Source organism: Sebastes fasciatus, chromosome 15 (genome assembly GCF_043250625.1).
Source record: "Sebastes fasciatus isolate fSebFas1 chromosome 15, fSebFas1.pri, whole genome shotgun sequence".
Classification (NCBI taxonomy): domain Eukaryota; kingdom Metazoa; phylum Chordata; class Actinopteri; order Perciformes; family Sebastidae; genus Sebastes; species Sebastes fasciatus.
In genome coordinates this window covers 32,829,126-32,848,953 of record NC_133809.1, presented here as the reverse complement: position 1 = coordinate 32,848,953, position 19,828 = coordinate 32,829,126, and the positions used below count along the sequence as shown (strand labels likewise).

Here is a 19,828-nt window from a genome sequence, read left to right as displayed (position 1 = left end):
TACCCAAACTAGCCTAATGTTCCAGAATGTGTGAAAACATCAAAGGACGATGACATCACATCAAAGGACGATGACATCACTGTAATACATAAAAGGATATGTATGAATATTCAAAAAAACATATGGAAAACTAAATTTAAATGTCCAGAAAAGTTGGCAGTGTTGCTGTGCAGCAGTGTCTGATTTACGTTGTGAAGCTGTGTGTTGAGCAATGCGAGTTGCATCCAACTTATATTTACCTGGCATTGGAGATACAATGATCAAGTATTTTATGACAATAACTTCTTTTTAAAGTTAAAAACCAATACAGATTAATACCATCCATATTCTTGAAAAGAAGCATTATTTTGAAGAAAAAAATATGTATGTTACAAATATCCAACTGAGTAGAGATGTATACTGTGAGTGTATTGTGGCAGCACGCTTCAATGTGTCTATCCAAACTAGCCTAATGTTCCAGAATGTGTGAAAACATCAAAGGACGATGTCATCACATCAAAAGACGATGACATCACTGTAATACATAAAAGGACATGTATGAATATTCAAAATGACGTTTGGAAAACTAAATTTAAATGTCCAGAAAAGTGGCAGTGTTGCTGTGCAGCAGTGTCTGGTGACCGTTGTGAAGCTGTGTGTTGAGCAATGCGAGTTGCATCCAACTCATATTTACCTGGCTTTGGAGATACAATGATCAAGTATTTTATGACAAAAAAAAAATTTTAAATTAAAAACCAATACAGATTAATACCATCCATATTCTTGAAAAGAAGCATTATTTTGAAGAAAAAAATATGTATGTTACAAATATCCAACTGAGTAGAGAAGTCAACTGGTATTGTGGCAGCACGCTTCAATGTGTCTATCCAAACTAGCCTAATGTTCCAGAATGTGTGAAAACATCAAAGGACGATGGCATCACATCAAAGGACGATGACATCACTGTAATACATAAAAGGATATGTATGAATATTCAAAATGACGTATGGAAAACTACATTTAAATGTCCAGAAAAGTTGGCAGTGTTGCTGTGCAGCAGTGTCTGATGTACGTTGTGAAGCTGTGTGTTGAGCAATGCGAGTTGCATCCAACTCATATTTACCTGGCATGGGAGATACAATGATCAAGTATGTTATGACAATCATTTTTTTTTTAAAGTTATAAAGAAATACAGATCAATACCAGCCATATTCTTGAAAAGAAGCAATATTTTGAAGAAAAAAATATGTATGTTACAAATATCCAATTGAGTAGAGATTGTCAACTGTGAGTGTATTTTAGCAGCATGCTTCAAATGTCTACCCAAACTAGCCTAATGTTCCAGAATGTGTGAAAACATCTAAGGACAATGTCATCACATCAAAGGACGATGACATCTCATCAAAGGAGGATGACATCACATCAAAGGTCGATGACATCACTGTAATACAGAAAAGACATGTATGAATATTCAAAATGACGTATGGAAAACTAAATTTAAATGTCCAGAAAAGTGGCAGTGTTGCTGTGCAGCAGTGTCTGGTGACCGTTGTGAAGCTGTGTGTTGAGCAATGCGAGTTGCATCCAACTCATATTTACCTGGCATGGGAGATACAATGATCAAGTATGTTATGACAATCATTTTTTTTTAAAGTTATAAAGAAATACTGATCAATACCAGCCATATTCTTGAAAAGAAGCATTATTTTGAAGAAAAAAATATGTATGTTACAAATATCCAACTGAGTAGAGATTGTCAACTGTGAGTGTATTTTAGCAGCATGCTTCAAATGTCTACCCAAACTAGCCTAATGTTCCAGAATGTGTGAAAACATCTAAGGACAATGTCATCACATCAAAGGACGATGACAACTCATCAAAGGACGATGACATCACATCAAAGGATGATGACATCACTGTAATACTTAAAAGGATATGTATGAATATTCGAAATGACGTATGGAAAACTAAATTTAAATGTCCAGAAAAGTGGCAGTGTTGCTGTGCAGCAGTGTCTGGTGTACGTTGTGAAGCTATGTGTTGAGCAATTCGAGTTGCATCCAACTCATATTTACCTGGCATGGAAGATACAATGATCAAGTATTTCATGACAATAATTTGTTTTTAAAGTTAAAAACAAATACAGATTAATACCAGCCATATTCTTGAAAAGAAGCATTATTTTGAAGAAAAAAATATGTATGTTACAAATATCCAACTGAGTAGAGATGTCAACTGTGAGTGTATTGTGGCAGCACGCTTCAATGTGTCTATCCATACTAGCCTAATTTTCCAGAATGTGTGAAAACATCAAAGGACGATGTCATCATATCAAAGGACGATGACATCTCATCAAAGGACGATGACATCACTGTAATAAATGAAAAGATGTGTATGAATATTCAAAATGACGTATGGAAAACTAAATTTAAATGTCCAGAAAAGTGGCAGTGTTGCTGTGCAGCAGTGTCTGGTGACCGTTGTGAAGCTGTGTGTTGAGCAATGCGAGTTGCATCCAACTCATATTTACCTGGCATGGGAGATACAATGATCAAGTATGTTATGACAATAATTTTTTTTTAAAGTTATAAAGAAATACAGATCAATACCAGCCATATTCTTGAAAAGAAGCATTATTTTGAAGAAAAAAATATGTATGTTACAAATATCCAACTGAGTAGAGATTGTCAACTGTGAGTGTATTGTGGCAGCACGCTTCAATGTGTCTATCCAAACTAGCCTAATGTTCCAGAATGTGTGAAAACATCAAAGGACGATGACATCTCATCAAAGGACGATGACATCACTGTAATAAATGAAAAGACATGTATGAATATTCAAAATGACGTATGGAAAACTAAATTTAAATGTCCAGAAAAGTGGCAGTGTTGCTGTGCAACAGTGTCTGATGTACGTTGTGAAGCTGTGTGTTGACCAATGCGAGTCGCATCAAACTCATATTTACCTGGCATTGGAGATACAATGATCAAGTATTTTATGACAATAATTTTTTTTTTTTTTCAAGTTAAAAACAAATACAGATTAATACCATCCATATTCTTTAAAGGAAGCATTATTTTGAAGAAAAAAATATGTATGTTACAAATATCCAACTGAGTAGAGAAGTCAACTGTGAGTGTATTGTAGCAGCACGATTCAAGTGTCTACCCAAACTAGCCTAATGTTCCAGAATGTGTGAAAACATCAAAGGACGATGACATCACATCAAAGGACGAACATCACTGTAATTCATAAAAGGATATGTATGAATATTCAAAATGATGTATGGAAAACTAAATTTAAATGTCCAGAAAAGTTGGCAGTGTTGCTGTGCAGCAGTGTCTGATGTACGTTGTGAAGCTGTGTGTTGACCAATGCGAGTCGTATCAAAATCATATTTACCTGGCATTGGAGATACAATGATCAAGTATTTTATGACAATAATTTTTTTTAAAGTTAAAAACAAATACAGATTAATACCAGCCATATTCTTGAAAAGATGCATTATTTTGAAGAAAAAAACATGTATGTTACAAATATCCAACTGAGTAGAGATTGTCAACTGTGAGTGTATTGTGGCAGCACGCTTCAATGTGTCTACCCAAACTAGCCTAATGTTCCAGAATGTGTGAAAACATCAAAGGACGAAGACATCACATCAAAAGACGATGACATCACTGTAATACATAAAAGGATATGTATGAATATTCAAAATGACGTATGGAAAACTAAATTTAAATGTCCAGAAAAGTGGCAGTGTTGCTGTGCAGCAGTGTCTGATGTACGTTGTGAAGCTTTGTATTTAATGATTTTTCACATGCCGCAGCATGACTTTTTATTTGTAAAAAAAACTCTGTTTCCAATTCCTCATGAAAATAGTGTTTTTTGCCTTTTCTTGGCCTGGCTATTTTCCGCGGCCATTGTCAAATCTGGTGTGTGCTTGCTAGCCTGCTAACATCTCCTAATTGTGATGGAATAATTGATACACAAGTTATCTTTGGAAGGAAGAGGTCCGGAGCTGATGATGTCTTACAAAAGAAGGTTTATTGAAGCTTGATCAAGGAGAATTGTCAGGTCTCCACAATAGATGCTCTCTGCATGAAGGCCTCACAACTCTGTCCTTCCTCCCTGGTGCTCAGTGTCTTACCCCTTATCATGTTTTGACTTACTCCGTTCCTCTGGCATCTCTGACACTGGTTGCCCTAGCGACTGGCTCTACGGTCTCCACTACAGGCACAGCTGTACAGATAACGGTGGCTCCTCTAGACAGGACTCCAACCCAAGAATGTCAACAGAGGGACACTCTGACAAACACTCTGACCTTTCTACCAATAAGAGAGGAATTGATGGAAAATTCCATCACACTAATGTTACGGCGTCACTGATGTAACCAAACTTGGCAGCAGCGTAAGTCGTTTAATTGCCAATGGCAAATAATCAGTTTGGCTGTATTCGAAACCGCCTACTACATACTACTGACGAACGTAGTACGCAGTATGCAGTACATACTGTATACTCCGTTCATCAGTAGTATACAGTATGTACTGTACACTGCGTTCCTCAGTAATATGCAGTATGTGACAGTTAAAGCGATGTATTTTGCAGTATGCTAGACCAGGCTTTAGCCTTTAAACCAACTCTTAAAGCACTGGATAAAAAAACGAACTCGTTATTATTATCGAACAATACAACTTTGACTTTGTTGTTTATGTTGTTAGTTTACTTTATAAGATACTGCAGGTTTAAACTATTTATTCTAACAGCTCATAGTGAAGTGAGACAAACAGGATCATCAACGAGGGGAGACGGGAAATATCAAATATTCATCCACAACATTTACGTTACTCAAACTGCTTTTTCAGTTCCAGCTACTAAACAGAAGACTGATCTCCCTCCAGATATTAGTCATATTAAAAAGGGTAATGTTGTCTCAGCAGGAATCTCTCTGCCCTGTCAGAGGCTGCTCTTTCCCTCTCCTCTTCCCTCTCCTCTCCTCTTCTCCTTCCTATTCCCTCTCCTCTTCCCTCTCCTCTCCCCTCTCCTCTTCTCTCTCCTCTTCCCTCTCCTCTTCTCTCTCCTCTTCTCTCTCCTCTTCCCCGGCAGGCGCTAGCTAGCTGTCACGGCATTTTGTGGAGCTTCTAAACTCCGACAATGGTGGAGCAAATGTTCGATTCGCCATCTAACTTCGTAAAACTGCCGATATTAAAAATCTACACAGTTGATTTCTCGCCTCACACACTTTTAGAAGTGAATTTCGTGATGAAATAGCTACGAAAACTGTAAAAAACAAGCAGCTTTTGGCTGCTGTTGTTGAAACGTAGCTTGTAGCGGTCCAGCGCTTTGCATTGTGGGATAGAGTAGGCGAAGTAGACTGGTCTGCTTTGGAGATTTTTTCCAAAGCAGTACGATATCCAGGTATTTTTGGCATACTGTAGATTTTGCTTTTGTTCGCATACTACATACTACATACTACATACTACATACTACATACTACATTTTGGCCAAATCAGTACGTTTGGCGAGCGACTCAGAAACGGGCTACTGGTGGCGAGCTACTGGTGGCAAGCTACTGGTCGCTCACGAGCGACATGTTGGAGACCCCTGGTGTAGAATTTGTGTGTATGTGGGAAGTGAGTGGTGAAGCAAGAGAGACAGAGTGGCATGGAATGTGTGCAGCCGTGCAGAAGAGTTAGTTCAGCTCTAAGAATATCAGTGAATGTTCAGTGGAAGTTGCAGTTTGTGCAGAAATCAATGCTGCAGCTCCTCAAGACCAACAGAGGTTCCCCTTGTCTGGTTTCCCGAGCGAATAACGTTATCGAATATTGCCCAAGCAGGAACAGTTAACACAGTGGTTTGTCCATTCTGGGCTATTGTAGAAACATGGCTCTGTAAAGAGGACCCGCTCCCTATGTAGATATAAACAGCTCATTCTGAGGTAACGAAAACACAATTCTTATTTTAAGGGGATTATACACTAAATAAAACATACTAATAAATATTTACATTACATTTAACGGTAATTACATTTATGCCAATAGATCCCCCTAAATGCTACACACTGGACCTGTAACTTTAAAGATTAGATGACGCTGGCTGTGTTCAGGTCCTACGTGTGTTTTGAATATTCTTCACATTTCAGCAACAAGGCAATTCAAAGTGACTTACATTATAAAAGTACATTAAAATACAATTAAAAACAGTCATTAAAGCTTCAGTAGGCAGTATATTTTTGGCATCATTGGGCAAAAATTCCATAATTACCTTTCAGCATATTGTAATTTAAGTGTTCTGAGAGAAAACTAGACTTCTGCTCCTCCTCATGGCTCTGTTTTCAGGCTTTAAAAAAATCTAGCCTGTGACGGGAGACTTTGACCAATCACAGGTCATTTCAGAGAGAGAGGCTGTGCTCCGGTCATGTGACCGGAACTTGGCGTTCCTGATTTTACAATGGCTGCCGGGTCACAAACTTTCTCATTTTACAGCTAAACCGTGCACTACAAAATTATTCTGAGAACATCTGAGGAGAGAAATAGACATTACAGTAACATAATATTGATTCATATTTGATCAGCGCTGCCTAGTTTGACCGTTTGGTCGGAGTTCGTGAGTGATTGACAGCCGGTTCTCATAGACAGCAGCTGGACAGCAGACCTCAGATCAGCTCTTACTACTTGTTTTCCTCCGGTCTGTGAAATCTTGCAGATGCCGTTAGGAGCACCGGAGGACACAGAGGAACATGATTTTACTGTCATGATTTTTTTTATAAAAATAACTTTTTTAATCATATTTGCTCCAATCTCGCCTACTGCTGCTTTAAATATCCAATAGCACTGGCAGTCATTGATCTGAGGACAAGTCCGTTTAATTAAAATCTCGTGCAAAACATGGTCAAATAATTTACTGCAAAAAATGTGGAAACAATTTAATCAAGTTTAAGCACCACTTCAGGCAATGTTATCATCTTTTATCAGCTATGATACAATTTATAAACTAATTATTTCATAATACACAAACTAAAGATAAAATAACAGCAATTATAGGATTAGAATTAGTAAAAAAAAAATGTATTATCATTTCATTTAATTGTTTTGTTGGTTAAAAGTAAAATAACTATTAACTAAGTTTAACTAACTATCAATTTACCATTTATAAATGATGGTTATTATTAAGTGTTACCATTTTTTTTTAAGGTTGAAAAATATGTTTGTCGTAGTAACATTTAGTTTAGTGTGAAACTGCTCATTGAACTACATCTCTTGTCTGAGACAATATACGTCACCAACAGCTAGCTAGCTAACGTAGCTATGACCAGGAACAGATGAACGTTATCTGACCTGATGTGTTTTATCAGTGACTCCTGGTCTTTTTATCAGTCAGGAAGAGAAAGAAGGAGACCCGCTGCTGGTGTGGGTTCATCCCAGCAGGAAACACACAGACATCGTAGCTTCAGAGAGAGAGATGTCACTACCACACTTTAGGATGTGTCGTCTTTCTAATCACGTATTTATGATACTTCAACAGTTTTACTACAAATTGAGACTTTCCTGACTTGTAAAAATATCTTTTAAATTGATAAACATCATACAGTATGTGTGACTCGTGGAGCAACTCAAACTGGATAAAAAAATATTTAACGGCGGTACTACACTATACTTTTTCCCATAGACGTACATTGGGAAAGAGACGTCTGTAACTTAACCAATAATTTATTTTGAGGTGAATCAACTCCCCAGTATGAACACTCTAATAGTCCTTATTTAAATCATCAGGTCCTAAAAGTTGTAAAACTCACTAATCAAGTTCCTCCGTTCATGTGAATGAGACCCAGACCGAGGCTGGAGCGCCAAGCCGTGATGACGGCGTGACGTTGGGAGCCCGTGATGGAGTCATGTGAACGAGCGGGCGCTACTGCGCATGTGCCCAAGATCCGAGTACTTTTCCAGGCGGAAGTGGAGCCATTTAGGCTTCTTGCTCCACTGAGCAACTTTCATAGGAATGAACGGGGCCTCCGCCTGCCTGCCTTCACTCACACACCGTGCTCATTCTCACTCGCTCTCTTGCTCCACCTCTCACGTGCATGCGTGCACACTACACACTGCAGAAGACGGGAGTCTGATGCAGGACAACACAGTATCAGCATTGATTCATGGAGAGACCTTCGTCTGGTCAGCTAACATTACTGCCAAGCAGCTGAAATATAGAGTGATATTGTGCTTTTAGCTGACGTGTGTCGCCTCACTGTTTTGACCGATGCTCGTTCATGTCTATGTAGAGCGAGCACAAGCGCGCGCACGAGCAACAGGACGCTGACTTTTGTTGAGTTAACGGCCACAGGTGTCACTGTTAACAAAACATTTCTGATTCTTACAAACAGTCCCTATAATACATCCATCGGCTTGTACCCTGTGACAAGTTGCCCCTCTCTCCCCTATTTTCATTCAGAGTGTTATTGAACTATCTCTTATATCATTATTTTTGGTAACCTAGCAAACTGTTTAAAAGCCTGTCTGGTTCTCTTGTATTTATTTGAATATAAATCTATTAATTTGAGACCTATTTTCTCATTACATGTTGCCATGGCAGGCCACTTGCTTTTATCTCATCCATAAAGCCAACAGAAATAGCCGGAGCCCTCAGTGCTACTGCAGTGAGCCGGACTGGAGGCAGTGGGGGGCAAAGTTCACAAGCATGGCTCTCAAGTATCAGGTGACAATGTGGGAAAGTTGGACATCACAAGCTGCTTAAATCCAAACCCCCAAACAAGACGACAGACGAGGAGGAGAAGAAGTCAGCATGACGAGTGAGAGGGTTTCAGCGCCGAGCGAGGAGGAGGAGGAGGAGGAGGACGCGGCATTGGGATATTACGACGACGAAGATGACCTGGAGGCGTTTTCAGACACCGAGCTGGGCTGTGAGGACGGAGGTAGGCGGATATTTAGCGTTAGCTTTAGGAAGGTCAAAGACAGGCAGGGAGCCGGGGGGGAGAGCAGGGGGGAGAGCAGGGGGGAGACCTCAGCTCTGCTCAGTGTAACCTTACTGCTCCTAACTTGAGCTAGCCCGGTCCTGGGTTAGCTCACTGAAGCTACTTTCTCTACTCTGTAAAATAACATTTCCCTCTTCGTCATTTTGTAACTTAACTGTTAGTGGGCGTCATTTCAGAGATGACAGCTGCAACATTAGGTAGTTGGGATTCTTGCAGAGTTATGGTTCCTGCTTATTGAGTTGAAGCTAGCTGTGTGTCAACTCTCTCTAAGCTACAGGCTGTTGGATATGTGGTACATAAAAGCCTGTGTTGTACTTATGGATTTTGATATCCAAACTATATGGTTAGAGCTATTTTATTTCTGTGGGGTAAAACACTGTAAGCTAACGAATAGTAATTCACATGTTGGGAGCAATTATTTCTCATGTCCAAGGTTATAACAGCAGCAGTTTAAAGGGGACAAATGCTCATTTTCAAGTTAATACTGTTATTTTGGGTTTTGACTAGAACATGTTTACATGCTTTAATGTTTAAAAAACACATTGGTTGCGTCCGAAATTCCACACTAACATGCTATTTTAGTACGCTGAAACAGTATGTGAGATATTTTAACATGTCTGAAACCTTAGTATGAAACCAATAGCACGCGGAATGCATTCTATTTCTGGAGAAATATTACAGTATGCAACGCTGGACACTACGGTGGCATAAATATCCCAGAACGCAATGCAGTAGTGATGACTACGTTCATATCGGACATGGACGGACAGCTCTGCAACTTAAATAACGCTTCAATTTAACTGTAAGTAAAAGATTTCTCTTTGCTCGGCGTAATATATATTTTAAATTAATTCAGACTTCAATTCTCACAAACAGTCGTTTTGGTCACATGAGGTTGGCACAGGTTACCATGGTTACACATCTTCAACCGACGAGGAGGCTCTCAGGAAGTGACGACGTAAATTGCTGCTCAGTTTGTCCAAAAGGACACAATACTACTGTTTATTCACACAAAAGTATGTTGAACAATAGTCCACATATTGAGTATATAGTGCATAATATGCGATTTTGGACTAAGCCATTGTTTTTCTCATCCTGTCTGTCTGAATATCCCTGTATTCACCCTCTGTCTGAAACGCTCCGTTTTAGCGCCTGTCTCTTTAAGACCCCCTCCTGAAAAGGCCTAGTCTGCTCTTATTGGCTTGCGAGAAAAATATGGTGCACCTTTGCAAAGGTAGTTCTCAAGCTGTGGGCGGTATATATCAAAGAATGTATATTGTTAAGAAGTGAAAGTCAGGTGTTCAATCCATTGCAACATCAGCGCCCAGCAGCAGAGCTACGCTTCCGCCATTTTGAACTGAAAGTGACTACCGGACGCCAGTAAAACGTCCTCCTACAAAGTGCCGTACAAAAGTAAAATTAAATAATTTCTATTGTATTGTCATAATGTTAATGTCTCTACCGAAATGTCCAGTGTTGAACAATAAAATATGATAAATATAATAGGCATTTTCAGTCCAAAATGGCAGCAGCAGGAGTTTCGTCTCTTTGCTTCTGTACTCTTTGATTCAACTGACAAAATGAGAGTTGACTCTGGGATTTCAAATCATGTTTTGCGGGGGGCAGCCCTAAACTTAAGACACATGATAACCTTGGGCTGTATATGGAGGGAGATGGTAATCCCTGATTTGGTGAAGTGAAGTGAAGATACTGGTATCATATGAAACTAGAAAACCTAAGGAATCCATTGGTATTGGTATATGTCATACTAGCTTGCCGCGAACGAGGCTAAATAGTAGGGATGCACCGATCCGACTTTTTCAGCCCCGATAGCGATACCTGGGCTTTGGGTATCGACTGATACCGAGTACCGATCTGATACCAGTGTTTAATTAATCAGCTGTATGCCTCACTGTGTGGAAGTGACTGGATCATTCTTTTATGTGTAAGGCAACATCAGGCTCGACTTAAACATTACTTTCCTAACTTTGCAGAACAAAATGTAACAAATAAATACATAGATATGTAGGGATTTGGTGTAGGGAACAGGTTTGGTTATTAGCTAATTAATAAATAATATTCATAGAATTATTATTATTAATAAGAATTATCAATAAACATTAATAATGAACGGGGCACCACCCTGGAATCAGGGACCAATAACCAAAACGTTAATTCAGTCTCAAAAGGTTGTTCACTCCAAATGCCAGTATTTAAACACTACTTTACATTTAGGAGATGAACGGTGAAGGGTGAATCCGAGCACTAACTCTCACAACCAGCTGTTACCACAATACAAATGCACAATAAACACAGACAACTGCTATTTAAAGTAAGACCATTTATTTAAATATAGTAATATCAATCAACAATAAACAACACTAACAACATCAATCTAAATCAATAGTTATTAAACAGTAGTAATTAACGATTAACAACACTTTCAATAAACAAATGGATATTCTACAAAGCAGCTCTAAGCACTAAACTAGAATCAAGCAAAACACAAAAGCAAGAGAATGTGTGTGTGTGTGTGTGTGTGTGTGTGTGTGTGTGTGAATGAATGTGTTTATGGGTGTGTGTCTAGGTGTGAATGGGAGTGTCTGTGTGTGGAGGAGGAGCAAGAGGAAGCCACGTAAGTGGTTACGTCACGTAAGGGGGTTGCTCTAATGTTACAGACCACGCACAAACGGGACGTGAGTCCCACGTGTCGGTAAAATAGGAATGTGTGTGAGCCTATATGTGAGTAGGAGTGTCTGTCTACAGATATAAATTTACTGAAGTTATTTATTATTAAAATAATAAATTGTACACCAGCAACTGTAAGCCTTTTTGATTCAGCAACAATTTGGTCAAAACTTAAACAGGAACTCAAATTTCAGTTTTGAAAATTGAGAAAGCAAGCATATTTGCACACTCCCATGTTGATAAGAGTATTCAATAATTGACAAATCTCCTTTTAAGGTACATTTTGAACAGATAAAAAATGTGCAATTTATTTCCAATTAATCGCGATTAACTATGGACAATCATGCGATTAATTGTGATTAACTATTCGAATGGACTGACAGCCCTTTCAGATGACTATTGGTGCATCTGTATCTTTTTGAGCAGGGTGAACAATTTTCCAGTAAGTCATTGGGACTGTGTACAGAAGCTGGTGCTGGCTTGGCTTTCTGTGAGACAGAGTATCAGCAGTGGTGGCCCGAAGGTTAGAGAAGTGGGTTGCCGGTTTGGTGCCACCACTGAGCAGGGCCCTTAACCCCCAGTAGCTTCAGTTGGGGTGTTAGTGGCAGGTCAGACTGTGATTTTACTGGACCAATTCCAGATGTGACTGAATGTTAGGTTGACATGTTGTCGGAACATGGCGGTAATCAAGAGTGCTTATAGCAGTTGTTCTCGATTTTTGAGGCCAGGGACAACCTTAGAGGGGAGAACATTTTCCAAGGACCCCCTCATACATGTAATCGTAACACAGATTAAGCATATGCTTACAACCATTAGTACTCTTAATGCCAGTGGGAACAATTTGTATTCTAAAACTTTCAACCTAGATACCTCAGACCTGTTTGATAGTGATAAACAGAAACACACGCTCGTTGCACCCTGAGTGAAGTGACTGATTCATGACAGATTGACCTGATGTGTCACAATCATATCAGAGTTTCTATTGGCCCAAAGCTAACATGGGTGGGAGTAATGGACACAATATGCTTATTTTATTGGCGCAAATGGTCCCCGGACCCCACTTTGAGTCACTGGTTAATAGTATCAAACAGCCACACTCAAAGGTGAGGTGATAGACCTACTTTAAATGAGAGGGGTAAAACGTGATATTGTTTAAATATGGGCATAACACTGCATATTGTCAGACAGTCTTTACAGTCAAAGTGTTGCACTCATTTAAACATACTAAAAGTGACAGAAAAAAGTGTGTCAAGAATGAAAAAAGGGGGCTTAAGCAGAAAGTTCAAATCCTGCTTACTTGTTCACGTCCTCTCATGAGACACATCGCTGCATAAAGTGTGAATGTTGGATTGTTGGTGTCGGAAAGTTACAGACATTTTCTGTCACAGCCATAGACTTCCCCCTAGGTTGACTGCTTCAGAGGTGCAGATGGGCGCGCCCAAAGCAGTCAACCTGACTTCCAGTCAGGAAGTGGCAGAGAGGGGTGCATTGACATGAGTGGCTTTTTATCATATGTGTATTTAAATAGCTGTAAACTCAAGGGCCTTCAAATCTGCAGTTCTTTATGTCCACACTGGAATACAATGAGAATAGTGTACTTGTATTGAGAGGGAGTCAGCTGGAGTTGAGACACAATGGGAGCTATTGTTTTACCAAACACTGAGTTATTGACTTGTTCACTGTACGTTGACTGAAGGTTCATCATTTGATGGCTTACAGAGTATGTGAGTGACCTCCTCAGTCTTTTACAGCAGAAAGTCTTTTTGTTAGAATGGACTTGACATTCCTCAACATGGAGCATTCAAGGACACCGTGTCAAAGCAAGAATGTGACACACACACACACACACACACACACACATTTGTCTTACTGTAGTACTAGTACATCTGCTTGGGGGATAGGAAACTCCAATGCACTCCATCCATGTTCATTTGTAGGGGGAAGAGTATTTTGGTACACTAGTTTTTAGTACTACTGTATATGTGGAATATCAACACAGTCTCACGACAGTTTGTGAACTAGTCAAAGAATTTAATCAATTTGATTCGTGTTCATAGAATTTCCCTTTTTTTCGTGACACTCAGAACGACTTACAACAACGTACTTTTTGTTTGTTTTCCTATGAATGTCCAGCAACATGTGATGCACCCCGACCTCCTCCCTGCGCAGCGTTCCCTGCACATCATACTTCCGGGTTCACAATTACGTGGATTTCATACAAACTGGTCAAAAATGTCGTGCTGATCATCAGGGGAAGAAAAGGGAAATTTCTGTCTGTATACACAAATCAATACATTCAATTTTGTGACTATTTCTGAAACTGCTCTGCGACTGTGCTGGGAATATTTAGAGCTACATGATGTAGATATTTTTTTAGCAAAAGTGTTGAATATTAAACTTCATCTTTAAATATTTGCTTGGATGCTCTTTTTTTAGCAACCCCCTGCTCCACAGTCACACAAACTCAAACCTAAAAGCTGCCCAGCACAACAATACCCATCTGTTGGCTATCAATTTAAGTTAGTTTTTAAACATGTGTTGTTGTTATGGGTGGTTGCCTAATTTAGACCTAACGTAGTGCCTCTGCTCTTTTTGTGTAGTGTTGGGCTTCAGTGATTCTCTGAATGGAGAGGTCAAACCTCGTATCCTGTTGATGGGCCTGAGGAGGAGTGGGAAGTCCTCCATCCAGAAGGTGGTTTTCCATAAAATGTCACCTAATGAGACCCTGTTCCTGGAGAGCACCAATAAGATCTGCAGAGAGGACGTCTCCAGCAGCTCCTTCGTCAGCTTCCAGATCTGGGACTTCCCCGGCCAGATCGACTTCTTCGACCCCACCTTTGACTACGAAATGATCTTCCGAGGCACCGGAGCGCTAATCTTTGTCATCGACTCACAGGTCAGTCCACAAATCCATAAGAAAAAAAAATAGTCCTTTATAATGTTGACCCTATTCAAGTGACATTGTTATCACAAAAGTAATAAATCAGCAGTGTATACAGTGAGGTGAACCGGGTGACAACCAGAGATCGATGCTCATGTTAGCATCCATGGCAGGTGGAAGACCAGGAGGGGGGAGCTGACAGATGAGTAGGGATTAGGGCTGCACGATTATGGCCAAAATGATAATCACCATTATTTGGATCCATATTGAGATTATGATTATTTATCATGATTATTCATCGATTTCTGGGACAAAATATTTGTATTACACTTTCAAATTTAAATAAACAGTTTTCACTTCCATGTTGTGCTACATTCTACTTAATGTAGCAAAATAAGACTGGTCCTTATTCACAGTGCATCTCCTAGAAGCAAAATATAAAAATAAATTGTACCTAAACTTTTTACCTCAAATTAAATCAACAGAGCACTGCTTTCACTTTGTGCTACATTCCTGCTACATAACAAATCTTTGTATCAAAATAAGACTTAAAACTAGAAGTGCAATCGGAGAGCGCAGACCTCCGCCAAGGCAAGTTTCATCAGTTACACTGTGCATGTCTTAAAGCCTGTGGTGTTAATGCACAGGCTGAGTGAAGTTATTAAAAAAAATCCCAAAGCCAGATCATGATCCGGATCGCCACACCCCACCCCTCCAAAAAATGTCATTCAAATCCAACGCAGACTTTTGGAGTATTCCTCCAAACGGACAAACCAACAAACAAACACACAAACAAATCAACGGCGGTGAAAACATAACTTCCTTCCTAGGCCTTCAGCCTTAGTGGTGGTAATAAGGTTCTTCTTCACCAAAATTCAGTGCGAGTTTACTCTGTGGACTGCAGCCGCAACATTCAGTAAAGTTTATCCGAGGCTGCCGCTATAGGGCGCACATGCAGCGGCATGACAGCTCCTTAAAAGTGAAGTCAAAACATCTGGATCACCCCTCCTGAGTTTTCTATTCTCCTGCAGCAGGCGGTGCTGCTGTTAGCATTTGAACCTTATTCATCACTTCCTAGAGTAGGAATACTCAACTTGTATTGCCCCACTTTTATAAAATGACACCAGGCTAGGGGATGCGGGGGATCCTCCCCAGTCACCTTTTTTTGTTAAACAATCTCTATTAGTCTATTTTGATGTTTTTTATGCACTCTGGTACCTTATTTACATTAAAAGTACAAAAAAATGTGAATCAGTTTATTTTCATCGTAAATTAGAAAATGGTCACTGTATCGGGCCGTAAGTTGAGTATCATTGTTGTAGAGTCTTTTCTGGTACAGTGACCAGGACATAGACTCCAGGAAATGGTCTGGCACATAGCCCCCGATAAAATCCAACCGTGTTATTTTTACCCTTCTTTTTGTATGGATTAAACTAATGAAAAATATAATTTAGTGAGCTTTAGAGGTGCTGGATGTCGGGTGAGGTTGGTTTCTTTTTGGATATTTATTTGTTTTTCTACGCATTGCTTTTTCCTGGCTTATATTTTTGCATTTTGAAGGGAGGACTTTGAACCATTTTTATTGGTTGGATTACTTTACATTAAAGAAGAATATGGAGGACCACAACGGTCACAGAAATAGTAATAATGCATTTAATTAATAATAACTAATTGTACAATAAAAATAGGCATTAATAAATGTGTTTACAAATTAATTTATAAATCTATGAATAAATGGACTCAATTACAAAGTATTTGACATTTTAATGGGCAATGAAAAGAAGTATTATAAAAAGTATTTTGTCACGGAAAGGCTAAATGTAGAAGCAAAATGACTTAGCAAATCTAATACGTGTAGGAAAAGCAGCAGTTGGTACCGATGGATTCATCAGATTTTCTTGTTTCATATGATATCAGTATCTTCACTCTAGCTTTAAAACTGAGCCCGCTACAACCTAAAAATCACAAGTTGCGTTAATGCATTTAAGAAACTAGTGGCGTTAAAACAAATTTGCACTAACACGTTGTTATCAGGGTAACTTTGACAGCCATTCTTAATACCCATCCCTACAGATGAGGATGCCCTTCACAGAAACAACCATGTCAAGGACCAATGGCATTCTTGTTGCTTAGACTAAAAGATGGAGGTGGTCTTGCTACCAAGCTCTCAAGCAGTGCACAAAAATTTCCATGTTAACTTGAATTCCAAAGTGTCACTGTTTCTAAATGACCTTAAACATATCTTCAACATGTCTGTATTGACATGTCTTGTTCCTTATCAGCTGGGACTGAAGAACCCAGGAAAACGTTTGTAGTTTCAAACCAATAACTTAACAGCATGTGGTATTAAGTAGGTAAGGTAAGCTGTGAATCATTCCTCTTCATCATGATAGGATGACTATGTGGAGGCTCTGAGTAGACTGCATCTCACAGTGACCAGGGCCTACAAAGTCAACCCGGAAATCAACTTCGAGGTGTTCATTCACAAAGTGGACGGCCTGTCAGACGACCACAAGATCGAGAAGCAGAGGGACATTCACAAACGAGCCAACGATGACCTCGCAGATGCAGGCCTGGAACAAATACACCTGAGGTGGGCTTTACCTTTACCTTTACCTGTTTTTGGTTTCACAGTTTGTATGGATTGAATAGATACTGTAATACAAGCAGAGTGCTCATTAATATCCTCTGCTGCTGTTTCAACAAGTACGTGGTTTAGCCCCTCCACACACACGGAGCGGAGCAGAAGACACACAGGTGAAGTGAAGATAACGTCAACGGTACCAGTTACCGATGCGTTGCGATGCGATGCGATGCGTTGCGATGCGATGTGTTGCGATGCGATGCGTTGCGATGCGATACGTTGCGATGCGATACGTTGCGATACGTTACAATACGTTACGTTAAGTTGCTCTGATTAATTTGGCATGAAGTTAACAAACTAAGGTTGGGTGACATGTTAAAATTTTCCAACCGGCCACCTATATATTTACCAACTGTGGTTTTGTCAAAATAAACCCTTAATTCATAGAGTTAGATGTGAAAATATGACGGCTCTACACGCTGTTTCCCCCCCCGCTGTCTCTCTTTATCTCCACACTTCATTTAAGCGCTGTACCAGCTGTCTGCTATGCAGCAGCTCTCACTTGTTCTTCGGAGGCAGACCATTAAATTAGCAAAATAAAATGAAAAAAATTGCCCGAAAAAAGCATTGCCGATAGTCGATATATTCGTCCAATCGCCCACCAGTCATAATTTAGCTTGAATGAAAACTCAACTCCTGGCTTTTGCCTCTAGTGTTCTTCACCACTGTTATGGATGAAGGAAATAATGGGAGTAACTGGCGAACCAGCTTTAAAAGTGACGTATTTTCTTTTTAAATAGGTTCTGTGAGGTGGATCTAATTCATGCCAATGTGAAGAGTGGTTCATGGGGATTTCAAAAAGTGACTATTTGGAAAAGTATCTGATACATATTCAAAGAAACTTTAAATTGTTAAATTTGAGGATGGTATTTGGTATGGTTGTAGGTGGTAGAATGAGTGTTTAATTGGGTTAGCCTAAGTCTTTAGACAAAGTTCTTGACCAGCTGCTTGTGCTTAGAGAGACGGTATTTAACATTTGAGATTTTTTTTTTAAAACATCAATGTAGAAAAATATGTCTATATTCCTCAAAGTAAGGTTTCACGAAAAGTATTGTGTTGGTATCAGTACTGAAAGTTTGGTATGATATCTGAACTAGTACCGAACATTTTCAAATGATATCCAGCAGAAAACAGGATGATTTCTGTCCGACTATATCTACTCAATATGCTTCTCCTTACATTTTCTACAGGAATTGTAATGTTGGAACTGTAATATGATCTAGAACTGTGTGTGAAATGCTAAATCTTTTAATTGGTGACTGTTCTGTTGTTTTCTGTCCAAATCTGTACAAAGCTATTGTGAAGTATTTTGTTAGTGAAATGTATTGTGACTCCAGTTTTTCTCCCTGATATCTGCAGCTTCTATTTAACCAGTATATACCATCACTCCATATTCGAGGCTTTCAGTAAAGTGGTCCAGAAGCTTATTCCACAGCTGCCCACGCTGGAGAACCTGCTCAACATCTTCATATCTGTGAGTAATCCAACCGATGAACTGAATCTATCTGAAAACAAAGAAATCATTTATTCAAATCTACTGGAAACCTCACACCAGTACGCTGCTGTATTTCCCCCCACATTTTAATAACGAAGTTCTTCTATACAATCCACTCACTTGGTGGCAGCGATACACAACAGATATACTGGTTGCATTGCATCCAATGCCACCACTGATTTTCATGTGCATGCTGCAAAAAAGCATTCATAAATGAGAAAACCAAAGCATATAAACTAGATGTGCCCTCTGACATCACTGACTAGTACATGCCTTTGGCCACCACACCACCAAGATGCCCTCTGTACTGTGGGTCTGTTGTTCTGAGTTTTGCAAAATCTCACTGATTCCAACTCATAGCTGAATTGTCAAAGAGAGACACCTTTATATTATGCATGTCATACTGAATACAATATATACAAACCTCTGCTGATGCCATTCATTCAAAAACAGACTATACATTTTATAGAGGATGTATTTATGTAGGGCTGTCAAAGTTAACGTGATAATAATGCGTTAACGCAAATTTGTTTTATTGCCATTCATTTCTTCTTCTGGCGGATTAGCTTGTGAGTCTCTTTTTTTGTCATTTAAATGTTTTATTCAACTTTTCATATTAATTATGCAGAAATGTGGATGATACATATGTGATACAAGAGGATTCATATCAATTTAGGCAGAAAGCAAAACAATAACAGTAAAGAAAAAAAAAACCTGTGAGATATTCCCACAGGAGACTGATCTTAGTTTCCTTAAACTGTAGGTTCAACCAAGTGGGCTTGGTCACAGGTTAGAGATCAAACAAATATCAGCTCCCTTGCTCAGATATGAAGGTCGTTGCAAAAATAAAACATTGTCGTATGAACCTGAAGCGCCTCCCCAAACTAAACAGTTGTCATGTGACCTGTGACTAGAAGTTACCGGTAATCCCGAACTTTATCCAGCAATATCTCTGTCAAATTGTACTGCTAATGACAAGAGAAACGCACCGATGGAAAGCTGAAGATCTTGCCGTTCTAACGGTGTATTGTTTGTTATTCTATCATGAAGATAAGGGGGTGAACTTTGACCCTGAAGTGATCATGCTCCTTTCATTTGGTTTTCATGTTTTCTCAGGTTAAAAGCTTTAAAAAGCACCCTTAAAAAATAAAGAGGGAA

The 19,828-nt window shown here is 39.3% G+C and overlaps 2 protein-coding genes across 7 annotated transcripts in view; one reads left to right on the top strand and one right to left on the bottom strand.

The window, feature by feature from the left end:
* LOC141783050 (uncharacterized) overlaps positions 1-3,749 on the bottom strand; it is a 33,793-nt gene extending 30,044 nt beyond the window's left edge. The window contains exons 1-2 of one of the 3 annotated variants that reach the window (XM_074659979.1): positions 2,055-3,749; positions 1,140-1,895 (exon numbers count right to left, since the gene is read on the bottom strand). The gene's annotated coding sequence lies outside the window, so the exon portion shown is untranslated. Of the gene's footprint in view, positions 1-1,139 lie in introns of all 3 variants that reach the window. The other 2 variants (XM_074659980.1, XM_074659978.1) reach the window with 2 other exon arrangements.
* Positions 3,750-7,634: 3,885 nt separating this feature from the next.
* rragd (ras-related GTP binding D) overlaps positions 7,635-19,828 on the top strand; it is a 57,655-nt gene continuing 45,461 nt past the window's right edge. For all 4 annotated transcript variants that reach the window (XM_074659971.1, XM_074659974.1, XM_074659972.1 and 1 more), the window contains exons 1-4: positions 7,635-8,902; positions 14,251-14,546; positions 16,925-17,124; positions 18,535-18,649. In XM_074659971.1, coding sequence (XP_074516072.1) covers positions 8,773-8,902; positions 14,251-14,546; positions 16,925-17,124; positions 18,535-18,649 — 741 coding nt within the window. In that variant the 5' untranslated portion in view covers positions 7,635-8,772. The remainder of the gene's footprint in view (positions 8,903-14,250; positions 14,547-16,924; positions 17,125-18,534; positions 18,650-19,828) is intronic.